This window comes from Trematomus bernacchii, unplaced genomic scaffold (assembly GCF_902827165.1).
Source record: "Trematomus bernacchii unplaced genomic scaffold, fTreBer1.1, whole genome shotgun sequence".
Lineage (NCBI taxonomy): Eukaryota > Metazoa > Chordata > Actinopteri > Perciformes > Nototheniidae > Trematomus > Trematomus bernacchii.
The window spans coordinates 2,315,701-2,329,470 of record NW_022987839.1 but is presented as its reverse complement, the minus strand read 5'-3'; the positions used below and the strand labels follow the sequence as shown (position 1 = coordinate 2,329,470).

Below are 13,770 nucleotides of genomic sequence, written 5' to 3'. Positions count from 1 at the left end.
TAGCGTAAGAAAGGGTTTTCAATAAAACATCAGATAACAGCTGTAGAGGACGATTCCTGCCACACGAGGGGGCCAATGAGCTGCTGAGCTCCAGGTAAAAGGACAAAGGACACAAGACAGATTCAACACTTCATTCTCAGGTCATAGAAACATATCACAGAATTGAAAATATACATCAGGTGTCAGTCAAAAAACAAGCTGTGCAAAGCTGACGTTACTATTTCAAGATTCAAAAAGAGAGGAAATACTCACTTACAACGATAGGAGATTAAAATACTTATAAAATATATAAAAGATAGCAATTCTGTGTTCAGTTAGTTTGACATTTTGGCCCAAACGCAAAGCAGCCCCCATATATTCACACGTTTACATTAATGCCTCTTTGACCAATTGTCATTCTACTTTCTTTTATATACATAAAACTAATTTAAAACGACTCGTTGTCTGATCCCAGCCCTTTCATTCAGTCAGTGCACAGACGCTGATCTAGAAGCAGCAGATTGCGATGGTCTTCATCGTTGCATGAGGAGGAGGAGGAGGAGGGGGGGGGGGGTGTTCAGGCTGCAGCTTCACATCTCTGGTTGAACAGCTCCTCCACCACCTTGGGGTCGGCCAGGGTGGAGAGGTCGCCCAGGTCCTTCTCGTTGCGGGCGATCTGCCGGAGGATTCGCCTCATGATCTTTCCTGAAAATAAATCCAGAGTCAGGAGGTGTTAGTGATTTTATTTATTTTATAGGTCTTAAAGAATTTATCTTATTTTATTAATCTTAACATGCTTCAATAGCAATATTTTATTATCATACATTTGACCTCCTTGTGTCTCTTAACCTGATCAAATGTTATATGTTGCCGCATGTACAGGTCTGTAAAGCTCTTAACAAATAATCTGAGGGGAATTTCTTGTTGATTATTTCTTACTTGTGATGTGACATTTTGTAAAGCACTTTGAGCTGCATGTGTTATATAATTCAAGCTTTATTATTATTATTATTATTATTACTAAATGAGAGGAGGACGAGGATTGTGTTGTTGAGCTGTTTACCTGAGCGAGTCTTCGGGAGTGCTGGAGCGTTTTGAATGAAGTCCGGCGTGGCGATTGGTCCAATTTTCTCCCTCACTGAAAAATGGGAAGGAATTAGTGCTGTTCAGATAAAGATCTTCTGGACTTATTGTATTTACTTTTAACGGACTGTTTTCATTCAAATGTGTTTGTTCAGTCAGCTAGTTTTTGAACAATCTGAGCATTATTGTGCATTGTGTACAGTTAAACACATGTTCAGGCCAAATCTACATTTTTGTGAGCACAAGAAAACACACAATAGTTGCACTAACCTTTTTCTTCACCAATAGCTTTTGAAAATTTGACTTTTTTTAGTGTGATGTAGTTATGGATCTAAAAATCCCTTTTCATATCAGGGATTGTTCCAATATAAACCAAGAGAGACAATGAAACAGAAACAGTTACCCAACAAAAACTCTTAAAATCACACTTCACAGCCTCACCCAGTCTCTTGAGCTCGTCCTGCAGCGTGTGGTTGAACTCCCGGCTGTGCTTCAGGGTGACGAAGCAGTACAGACACTCTCCCTTCACCGCGTGAGGCCGACTCACCACCGCAGCCTCCGCCACTGCCGGGTGCTTCATCAGCGCCGCCTCCACCTCCGCCGTGCTCATCAGGTGGCCTGAACACACCCACAACACAAAGTAATTAGGGGCAAAACACATAGGAGAGGAATAATCACCAAGTTTCTGGGGAGGAAAATGAAAAGAAATGGCTTTAAATTCAAATACATGATAACAACACAGACTATAACACTCCTTGTTGTTAAATACCAACTATGTGCAATATGTGCAATATATATATGCCGTTAATAACTGTGCAATATATACCTGGCTGCTAAATCCTCAGAACTGTTACAGGATGTGTTTTTTGTAAATTGTGTAACTTTTTTATTATAATTTCTTTTTTAATCTTTAATATTTCTTTATGCATGCTTCTTAGGTAACATTAAGCTGTCTTTGGCTCTTTTCTGCTGTAAACAATGTAACTTTCCCCTCTGTGGGACTAACTGATTCTGATGTTCTGGTTATTGTTCTGAATTACATAAAAGGGTAGAATTAAAAGTGTCTTGGTTTTGTAAGACCTTTTTATTTAGGGTGTTTGAAGCAGACTGTGTTATCAGACAGTAAATCAGTTCAGTACCTGACACATTCAGCATGTCGTCTATTCTTCCTGTGATCCAGTAATAGCCGTCTTTATCCCGCTTGCAACCTGAGAGAAAGAAGAAAACAAGTTGCATAACCCCCAAAAGATTATTTGATAGCCTTTTTATCTCTTTCTTAAAAGGCTCTTTGGCGAGAAATCAAGGGCATTTTTGCTATTCAGTGTTTTCCACTCGATTATTTGAGACTAGTGACCATCCAGGTGTTCGGGGGCACAGTCACTTGTACAAAAGTCTTGTACATTTCATCATCAGTTTTGGTGTACTAAAGAAAGCTAAACTTACATCTTAAAATAACTTTGTGCTTTTGTATATTAATCTCTTGCTCGTCCTTGTATATGTACAGTGTTCAGAAAGGAAGGCAAATGAAGAATTTAATTGTAAACTAACTGGTTTTTAACTTCACACATGACAATTAACGTGTCTTGATATGAAGTGTGATTGAACCTGCAACGTTGCCATAAAGACAAAATGCGCCTGCAAGCTTCAGCCCACCTGTGAAGAAGTGTACAAATATGTCCGGGGGAAATTAGATTATGGCAGGCCGCCACAGTCTGGGTAATTAAAGGGCTGGCATTAACCCTTGTGTTGTGTTCAAAAGCTGTTACCGTTCATGGTGCTCGCGGGTCAATTTTGACCCATGATTTATCTCAGTCCAAAACACACAAAAAAAGACTATCATCCTATATTGTTTTAACTACATCATAACTAACTTATAATGCATTCATAACCGTACAATCCTGTTGTAATTTAATGTTATGGCCCAAAACACATTACACCACATATTGCACACGTGCATGTGTGTGTTCAGGTTCAAGTGTTCGTGTACATATTCTTTGAGAAAGGTCGAGTTCCCGTGGGGGGAGGGGGGGCAGAGGGAGGGGAGACCAGGTGCATGTTGCGAAAAATTATTGTTACAGTTGATGAAGGGGGCGGGGCTGGGGTGTCTAAAATCAAAGATGAATCTTGATTGGGCCAAATTTGACCTCGAGTCACCCAAAACAATTCTGCTGGGTCTCCCCAGACCCGAACACCAAATGATACACTTTTTTTTTTAGAGACCTTCAGACTTGGCAAAAAATGTCAAAATCAGTTTTGTAGTGTTTATATAGCTGTTGTGGAGGATATCATGAAGCCTTGTTCCGATAAAAAAAACTAGAGCGTAGTTATTATATCATTATAACTTGAAACGCGTCACGGGAGACCCGAACACAACATAAGGGTTAAAGACTCTTCTGACATGCAGTCTGTGCAGCAGGTGGGTGAAGTTGAGTGTTATACATTTCTCACCATCACCAGTTACATAGAAGCCCGGGAATTTCTTGAAGTATGTGTTCTCGAAGCGTTCGTGGTTTCTGTACACTGAGCGCATTATGCCAGGCCAAGGCCTCCTGAATACCTGTAACAAAGCACAGAAAATACATATAAATATAAGAGAGGCATTACTGCTGCTGCTGCAAAGTTACATAGAGATGATTTAAAACGTACGAGATAACCCTCAGCCTCGCCTTCCAGTTCCTCCCCGTGTTCGTTGAGGATTGCGGGCTCTACCCCGAAGAAAGGGAACGTCTGAAATATGAGATGTGGATTTAAAGGGGATAAAACTTTATTCTCTCATTAAAAAGCTCATAAATGTTTCTTTCAGATCATAAACTTGATCATAATCTGCAAAAGTCAAATTGAAATGTTATGAAAAACTGTTGAATCTCCTGCATTGTTTCAGTCTAACCTGTCCTTGCCAGCATTAGATGTATTGATGAAACTAACTCAGGAGATGCTGGTGTGTTACAGATAAGCATAAAAAGAGTATTATGTAATCCATGTTGTCACTTACAGCAGAGCCTGGCTTCAGAGGCGTGGCAGCAGGCAGAGGAGTCAACACATGACCTCCCTGTAGAGGAATAAAGTGACATTTAAAGGCACCTGACACTCAGAAATGTGTATCTGTAGCTTTAAGGGACAGCATGTAGTATTTAGGGAGATCTAATAACTATGTTTTCAGTACTATAATCACATAAAGAAACAGAATTGTGTTTTAGTTAGCTTAGACTGAGCCCTTTTGATCTTCTGACGACCTTAGTGAGCAGGTCCTCTCTTTAACACTACGTTGCACCGCCATGTGTCTACAGTAACTCAGAGCAGACAAACTAAACATTGGCTCTAGATGTTTTTCTGTAACTTTAAAGTAACAATTTTTAACTAAACAGCATATTGACTTAACATAATTCAAAAAATGACTCTGAAATATAACTAAATACCAGCTGATTTGTGTGTTTATTGCAGGCAGATGTCACTTACGGTCTCTGTCTGCCAGAAAGTGTCGACTACGGGACATCTGCCCTGACCGACGACCTCGTGGTACCACTGCCACGCCTCCGGGTTGATCGGCTCTCCAACAGTACCCAGAATCCTCAGGCTGGAGAGGTCGTACCTGGTAGAAGCAAGTGAGAATACTTCCATCAGATTTTTATTTTTTTTCGTCATTATGTGGTTATGATCACCGCTTTAGTTGGGCCTGTATTAGCTAGGCTAGATTACTATCCCAGCAACACGGGCATCCAGGGAAAGTTGTGAGCATATTTCTCATATTGTCACACGATTCCCTTAAATTGTTGTACATAAAACACCATTAGAGCAGCTTAGCAAATGTTTGTTTATTGGTTGTCAGATGGAATAAGCAAAACAAGTTCGAAAAAGTAAGAACAACTATATATATCTGTTTTCCAGGTGGGTTTCGTTTCGGTCTTCTAGGGTTGATGTTTTTCTTCATTGACAAGCTGATGAAGACTCTTGTATGTAGAGTTTTTTTAAAATCTTTATTGACTTGGTATTTGGTTTAAGGAGTCTTGTGAATTTAGTTTTGGAAATGCATTAAAAAGGCATGTTCACTCGGTATCAATCACCAGTCAAATAGTTAACTTTCTTCACCTCACCACCGAGGACATAAGACTTTAGATCAGAAGGAGATCTTTCAGAAATGATAGATGGACATTTCCATATGAAAGCTGGGAGGCCTTGCAGTAAAAAAAGACTTGAAGCACCTTTCTCGTCTAGCTGTGTTTTCAAAGTCAGACTGCTCTAGCTTCTGGAAATCTGTTTTTTTCTGAGCAACGTGCAGGGTCTTACTTCTGCAGCGGCTCTCGACCGTACTGCATCAGCAGGCGGATGGCTGTAGGCGCTGTGTAGAACTTGGTGACTTTGTATTTCTCAATGATCTCCCAGAACCGGCCGACATGAGGGTGAACTGGGATACCTTCAAACTGGAGAAAACACACACACACACACGCAACTCTTAGAACGTCTTGAATGCACGATTTGTAATTATTTTTGGCTTAATCAAAACAATAACAAAATAAGGAGTTTGTAGGGATTCTTTCTGTGTTTGTTGTTCAGGAGGATTTAAACAGGAGACTAATATCCTCCTCCTCTCATAAACAAGCATAATGCGGTGAGGGAAACCGCTAAAAATAATTAAAGTAATTCCATGTGAGGAATCTGTGTTTTCTGACTCTGTTCAATGAGCAACAGATGAAGGGGCAGAGAGTAAACAAGAGTAATGTTTTCTCTGTTTGTCTCTCTAATAACTTAAGGTCAACATTTACAGGAGAATTGTTAGGGGAATTATCTTTAGACGTCTCCTCCTCTCCAAAACAGTCAGACCCAGGGATTTAAAATGGTAAAAGACACTGAATAAAGCAGTTCTAAAATCCTTCTTCCGGTTTCAATTTTAGGATCAAAAAGGACAAATGATGCAAAAACTGTTTCTTTAAATATATCTTGAATCTAGTCTAAAAAGTCAATTTATAAAGCTTCTTTTGGGCCACCCTGGGCTGATGCATGTGCAATATACGACTAATGATAAGGACCATTACCTTGATATAAATCTGGTTATTCTTTGAAAATTGTTGGAAACATTTGGAATAATGTAAGTACCTCACTAAACACAATTTATAACAGGTCCGTTCATTTTAAGACATTTGAATGTGGAAATGGTAAATTCGATATATTTTTTAAAGGAGACTTATATATATTTTTAATTGCATAATGGGGATTTTTAACTAAACCAAAGGAACAAAGTCTCCTGACTCACGAGGACACTTGTGGCTCCGTTGGCCAGCGGGCCGTAGGTGATGTAGGAGTGTCCGGTGATCCAGCCAATGTCTGCGGTGCACCAGTACACGTCGTCATGGTGATGGTCGAAAACGTACTTGAAGGTCAGCGACGTATAGAGCAGATACCCGGCAACCGTGTGGAGAACACCCTGTACCGCACACAGGAGGAAACATGAATGAGGAGAAAATTGGTCTACACAAAGGAGGCAGAGAGCGGAAATAAGGGGGGGTGAAGAGACGTGTGTGTGTGTGTGTGTGTGTGTGTGTGTGTGTGTGTGTGTGTGTGTGTGTGTGTGTGTGTGTGTGTGTGTGTGTGTGTGTGTGTGTGTGTGTGTGTGTGTGTGTGTGTGTGTGTGTGTGTGTGTGTGTGTGTGTGGCTGGCAGAGACAGAGATGATTGCACTCACTATCTGATGCTCTAAGCCCCGTGCTTTGTGTAATAACATGTAGCCCCCATACACACAATGCAGTGCTTTCAACTTGCATTTATGCCCATTATAAACCCATTAATTCTCCCTTTTGCACAGCACAGACAAAGAAAGACATATCAAAGCCAGGACAGTTAACACCATTACCGGCTTATCAGAGGAGAAAATAGACTGTGAGTCAAAAGATGTGGTTTCACTGAGAAATGACAGCAGAATATGTTTTCCCTATGCAAATCTACTGTGTTCTTCTACTATATAAAACTAGTTTATACATACAATCGCATCTTACCTTGGGTTTGCCGGTAGAGCCGCTGGTGTAGAGGATGAACAGCGGGTCCTCAGCGTCCAGCCACTCAGGTTCACACTCTTCAGGAGAGTCTCTCATCGCCTCGTCCCACCACACGTCACAGTCCGAGTCCCAGGGAGTCTGAACGCACCAAACATGGAAGAAACGCCAGGCGTTAATGTGCACAATTCAAAAAAATACAAACAGCAACACACCATGTCCATTTTAAACTTCACTATGCCCCTTAGAGGCCTTTTCTGAATCCTACATTTTCATTGGATAGCGTCCAACCAGAAGTGCCAAAAGCAGTAATGTACAGTGTATACAGAATAAGCAGTAATGTATAGAACAAATATGATATATAGAATAAATAATAAGGGGAATATATGAATATGCTAGACATATACAGTGTGATTGAATACTGGTTTTGAAAACATATCTACCTGAAGTTTGTTGCATGCAGCTCCACTTTTTGTCCTGAGTGCCGGGTGCTTGATCACGAGACATTTAGTGACAGTAGATGACCCTCTGTGATGAAAATACAAATACAAATTTGAGGGCGTCAAAACGTATTTAATGGCTAGAGCTCCTGTCGTCTGTTTTGAATGATTTTTTTGAAAAAGTACATCATATATGACCTTAGTAGTAAATATCGTAAAAGTCCTAAGTTATAGTAAATAGTGTCAGACAAACTGTTACACATGGAAAATGTGAGATTTTGAGATAAATATTTGAAGTCTTTGGTATAGTTGACAAAATCGCTTTATTTTTTATTTTAAAATGATACCCCTGATAATGCATCCCTCCCTGGCTTTTGTTGTTGCTATGGGAGCGAACAACCTTGGCTTCCCTAATGTGTGTGTGTGTGTGTGTGTGTGTGTGTGTGTGTGTGTGTGTGTGTGTGTGTGTGTGTGCGTGTGTGCGTGTGCGTGTGTGTGCGTGTGTGCGTGTGCGTGTGTGTGCGTGTGCGTGTGCATGTGTGTGTGTCCAGCAGTTGAGTCCCATTAGCAGCAGCTAGTGTAAATAAGGGCGGTTGCTGAGAAGTGGACTCACTTTTCCCGGCACTTCTCCAGCGCCTCGTCTGCAATCTGTTTCAGGTTGATCAGCTTCTCTCCTCTGTAAACACCATCTGTATATTACAAAGATAAGTAGGGAGGGACGATAAGCTGTATAAACTAGCAGGGAACACGTATATAAACACAAGGCTCTGCAATGTAGGCTCATTTTACTTAGTTTGAGCACACTGGAACAGATACGTTTTAAAATAATGCATAATGAAGGCGGTTTGCTCTATGACTTGAAACCATCTTTACAGCTGCAACAAATCACTTCATACTGCTGTTGCTCCTACCTGCCGTCACCAGCACGCAGCTGGAAGCATCGATGATCCTCTCACACAGAGACTCAGAGGAGAATCCTGCAAACTGAACATGAAAAGAAAAAGAAAAGACAACATTTTTAAAAGGATATTCTGGTTTATAACAACTTGGGTCCGAATTTCCATCACTGAGTCGGATGCTGGCTGTTCCCGCTCATAACCATGTATAAAGAAGTCACCTTATTCAATCTTACATAATGAACTAGACATTTAAAATGAATCTTTTATATCATTGTCATCTGCTGCATCCTCCACCAGACGCTTCTGTTCTGGCCAAGGTTACAGGTTCACTGAGTGTAAATTGTCAGTGTTGATGACAGCATTATGAATCAGGACACTGAGGACTCAGGACTCAGCAAAATGTCGCGGTCTGGCTCTGTCTATGATTTCATGTCAAGCTAATTTATGACTTATATTAACAGACAAATGAGGAATCCAAGACACTGGCACTATGCCAGAGGCCCTTATGTTGCTAAGTGGTGTTCATATCAAATATGGAAAAAGTGCAAACAGTGACCAAGCACTTACAAGGTCACTTATACTTAAGTCTGCCAAAAAGAGGCCTTGCCAGTCATGAAGGGAACCCATCTTGGAGCCGCCTGGAGATATTTATAACAGTGCTACTAACCTTTGCATGGAGTAGGAAGGTTGAAAAGCTAAAATAGTGTTGGCTTCCTTTCAAAAGGTCAAAGACTCTGATGACTCTCCAAGTGTATATGTGTATACAGCCAGTAAATGTCTGACCCAAATATTGAGTGCAGGTGATAACTATAAGAGCAAGGCAAACACTGCTAATATACATGCTGAAAAAAACGACTTCATTTGAACTGAGGTAAGGTGAACATTTGGAACTTATGCATGACAGATATGGGTCAAATAGGCTGCAAAAAAATGACTGACTCATGCTTGAAGCACCAGGGAAGGTTTTTCACACAAGGTAAAGAAATCAAATCTTCATACTTTGTTAACATGCTGACATTATATGAGCAAAACGTATTTGTCTGCTCCTCCAAAATAAGTGAAACAACAAGAAAATAAGAAATTAAGAAAGGGCCATTCATCATACTACTTACCACTATGGAGTGAACAGCACCTATCCTTGCACAGGCCAACATGGTGTAGACGAGCTCGGGGATCATGGGAAGGTAGATGGAAACCCTGTCTCCCTTTTTTACACCTTGAAAAAGGAAACAAGCAGATGTGTGGTTTTGAATAACACATACACATCTGGGCCTGATCTGAGCTACTTCTCAACTCAAACCAGCTACAGAAACGTAGCTTTACGGGGAGTTTCAGCATGTTGGATATGCGCCTAATGCTGTACTGTTGGTCTGATAAGTGCATTTGGGAGTACAGCATAGAGCCAACTAATGATAACTTTCCTTATTTATTAATCTAACAAATATTGTATAGATTATTTTATTAATCTATTTTCTATAAAATGTCAAAAACGAATCAATGTCCAAGGGAATTTCATTAAATGTCTTGTTTTGTCATTTAGTATTGTAGTATTGTCTTCATATAAGCAAAAATACATTGCTTTATGTTTCAGCTCCACACAAAGCATGTTGTTATATTGAATTTGGCATGTCTTTTTTCATTTCTCAAATGTAATTGCTTCTGGTAATTTATAAGGATCAAGTCATCTCTGTATTTTTGCAACTGAGCAATTCATATTGATGTAATGTTGTTTAAATGTAAGATTTCTCACCCATTTTCTTGAGAACATTAGCACAGCGGCAGACCTGGCTCAGCAGCTGGCTGTAGGTGATGGCCATGTGGTGGTCAGGTGAGTTTCCTTCCCTGAGAAGTGCACACAAAAGAGAAGAAACACAACAAAACTGTCATGCAAAGCTTTGTCTGTATGTGTTAATTTGTGCGATGTCCGGCTAATTTTGACTACTCTTATGACAGATAAAGAAACCCTCCAGATTCCCCATTTCCTCGAAAAGTATCTTCTCATATAACGTGACATTGTGGTTTGAGTTCCCTGAGTTCAGGGAGATAACCTGTCCCCTGTGTGGCTGCGTCTATATTAGGTTTGGATGTCTGTCAGGGGAGTTACTATGAAAAGTATGTGGCACAAGGTTACACAGGCCAGCGGGCAGCATGTTAGCACGCCTCCAGTGCAGGACGAAAGCCAAAACACTGTTCAAACCTGGCATCAACCTTATCGCCAGGATGATGGTGAAATAAATGATTGCAGTGATGAAACTCTGTACTTTTAAATGCAACGGCTATTGATTAAAATGTTTTTATTTATTTGAAACTCTTTAAATTAATAAGTTATGAGTGTGCCTCTTGGACAATATGTATTAGAGTAAATCAAAAATACATCTGGAGTTCCACAAGGGTCAATCCTTGGACCACTTTATTTAATTTGACATTCTGTCTCATCTTATTTGATAAGTACATATGTACATATATGACTATTTCCTGCATTTACTTGCACCATTGTGTCTCTTGAAATATTGTCTTGCTCTATTTGAAGTCTTTTTTTTATTCTTCAAGTATATATTAATACTTACTACTAGACTTACCACTAAACTCTTTAACTTACTTTTTAATGTGCAGCCCATTCAGAATGCTGCTGCTTAAAATCCAAGAAAACCCGAATTCTCAAATAACTTTTACCAAAACAACTCCAAAGATATAAATCACCAAATGTTTTATGAGCAAAATACCTCAGGGACAGTTTCAACTCAAAGATCCTTTGAGGTCGTCAGTCATAAAATCTAAACCTGGTGAAGCTGGTTTTAGCTGCTGCACTGCATTGCTGTTTATTTTTGCCTCTAAGCATTGTGCTGTTGTTGTATATGCCCCATGTATGTCAGCCTTAATTTATTATACTCTTTCATTTTCTTGACCTTGTCTATTTGTTTTACGATAGATGTTTGGTTAATTTTATGTAATGTATGACTTTAGTCTCAATGTGTTCAGTGATGCACTTTACCTATCTTTATAATGCATTGCCTTTTCTTGTCTAAAAGATTTAAAAAAAAGAAAAGGAAATGACACAGAGGCAAACCTGACATTGAATGTGTTCTTGTGTCCGCTTCTCATAGCCGCTAATGCATAACTAATAGGAACTACTGCTTTTAAGCTGTGACAATCCAAAAGAACATTTTTAGGCTGCTGATCATGGCTAATTTTTTAACTACTTCATAAAGGATTTCTTATTTTTTAGTAGTATCACATACCCAGCTACCCAACCCTACTTTTGAACCTGAAAACCATTTCTTACACACAGTTGTTTTATTAAGGGTGACACTCTAGCAGTGGGCCACCTGTCATCACAGAGCACTGGGACTTCAATCTCAGAAAAGTAGCTGCAAATAATTCAAACAAAAGTACAAATCAACTCGTTAACCTTTTTGGTGTCTTTTTTTTGTTGCATTGATCTTCTAAAGATAGTTTTGCTTTTACTTTTTGGACATTGTGTGAGCTAAGGTCATATAAGTGTTTAACAATATAAAACAAATCATCTCACCACTGATACCTAGAATATAAATAGGGCAATAAAACAGCTGATACACAATAGCTTCATCATATAACGTGCTTAAGCCGTAATGGCAAATACTTTAGCAGATTTATTACATACACTAATGCTTGCTCTGATGTAGTGCAAACTGCGTTTATTTGGGCGATGGCTGGTATCCGCTGTGCCCAGGTCCATTGAACCCCTATTACTGCTGCGCTTACAGAACCAATATTTGTCATTTGCCAAGCCTCTTGTGTTGACAGAGCAAATATATGCCATCATATAAAGTAAAGACTTTATGGTGGTTTGTCAAGTGTGTGAGTCCACTGCGTTTATTTGGGCAATGGCTGGTATCCGCTGTGCCCAGGTCCATTGAACCCCTATTACTGCTGCGCTTACAGAACCAATATTTGTCATTTGGCAAGCCTCTTGTGTTGACAGAGCAAATATATGCCATCATATAAAGTAAAGACTTTATGGTGGTTTGTCAAGTGTGTGAGGCTTTACTGTAAGCAGCCAGCTATTGTAAGTTCAAAGTCATTTAAAGAGTTTAGTGGAAGCTTGTAATTGTTCAAACTAACTATTTTTGAGCTCATATGCAAAACATTGCAAAAGAAAACAGTTATATGCAGAAAACAATCCATTAGGCTCTTATTTGACCTTTTGATATGGGAAGATTTGGGCAAGATCCAAGTGATTAAACACTAAACGACTTGTTTTTGTGAGTGCAACAGGACAATCTGCTGAAATGCAAGATTATAAAATGTGTAATTACAAAAGCATATGCAATCTGGTAATGTTTTACAATAGATCCTGTTAAATGTCTTTAGTTGGATCGAAACATTAAAACACTGGCACTAGCTGAGGTTTGCTTTGGCACACTGCAGGACACAACAGTTGCTGACATAACTCCAGGCAGTATTTCCCATCAAAGCCATCATTCATGGCGGACAAACATTGTGGCTTACCAGTAATAGGCAACCTTTTCACCAAAGTTCTTCTCCCTCACAAGCCTGTCCAGGACATTATAGCACATGTTGGTTTTGGCCCCTTCCATGCATTTGACATAAATGTTCCCTTTTGTCACATCAAAGTTGTACTGCAGCAATGGTCCCGTTGCTGGCTTCTTCCAAAAGAACTCATCTGCAATCTCTTTCCAGAAAGCTGAAAGAAAGTGATGTTTAATGTCAGTGTTACAGACTGCCGGGTAGATAAACACAGGGATCATGCTTACAGTTATCTCTCAGGGAGGTGCAATGCATGGAAACATTGTAAGCGCTGCACTAAAAATACAAGCCGGTTTGACCTACCTTCTGGATTCTCAAGAGACTTCCTGTACAGTGCCAGATAGGAGTTGAAATCCGGTACATGAGCATCCCTCTTCAGGTCATCAGGAGGGTAGTACATTTTTTCCTGGGATTCAGGAACAACCATTGTGGAGACAGATGCAGACTGGCCTATATCATCTGAGGGACAGTGAGAAAGTGGGTTAATCTGGAGTCACTGCTGATCTGTCTGTATCCTCCTGAGTGAAAAGACTACAAGGCCTCCTCTACAGAAGCAACACTTTTCAGCATGCATAGAGACCCACCTCTAATCCCCGATCTGCAGGCTCGCTCACAGTCTGTTTAGGGCCAGGACAGCCAATCAGCTTGCACGGTTCAGCACTCCCACTTTTTCATTGGTTGAGCCCCCCCTGGCCTGTTGATCGCATTATTTAACCAAGCAAGGAGGTGGAGGAGGAGTGTGTGCAGCAGCAGCATGAATGCTGGGATTCATGCCAACACAGGATGGTTTGATTTGACAGGGGGGCTGATTGGTTCTCTGGGAAAATAGCAAGAGAGGTAACAGCATTTAGTTCACCGA

General features: G+C 40.1%; 1 protein-coding gene across 2 annotated transcripts; it reads right to left on the bottom strand.

Annotated features, from left to right (window-relative positions):
* Positions 1-117: 117 nt before the first annotated feature.
* acss2l (acyl-CoA synthetase short chain family member 2 like) lies at positions 118-13,728 on the bottom strand. 2 transcript variants are annotated; one of them, XM_034153068.1, is made up of 19 exons: positions 13,496-13,728; positions 13,215-13,370; positions 12,873-13,068; positions 10,135-10,226; positions 9,497-9,600; positions 8,397-8,469; positions 8,099-8,174; positions 7,489-7,573; positions 7,049-7,186; positions 6,311-6,481; positions 5,347-5,480; positions 4,519-4,651; positions 4,055-4,111; positions 3,709-3,789; positions 3,511-3,619; positions 2,202-2,270; positions 1,504-1,680; positions 1,043-1,117; positions 118-684 (listed from the first exon to the last, which is right to left on the bottom strand). In XM_034153068.1, exons 2-19 carry the CDS (start codon positions 13,336-13,338, stop codon positions 557-559), a joined length of 2,022 nt encoding a protein of 673 aa, XP_034008959.1. In that variant the 5' UTR covers positions 13,339-13,370; positions 13,496-13,728; the 3' UTR covers positions 118-556. The 2 variants fall into 2 exon arrangements, with proteins under 2 accessions (XP_034008959.1, XP_034008958.1); XM_034153067.1 differs by lacking the exon at positions 13,496-13,728 and having other exon boundaries at positions 13,215-13,449.
* Between the last annotated feature and the right edge of the window lie 42 nt (positions 13,729-13,770).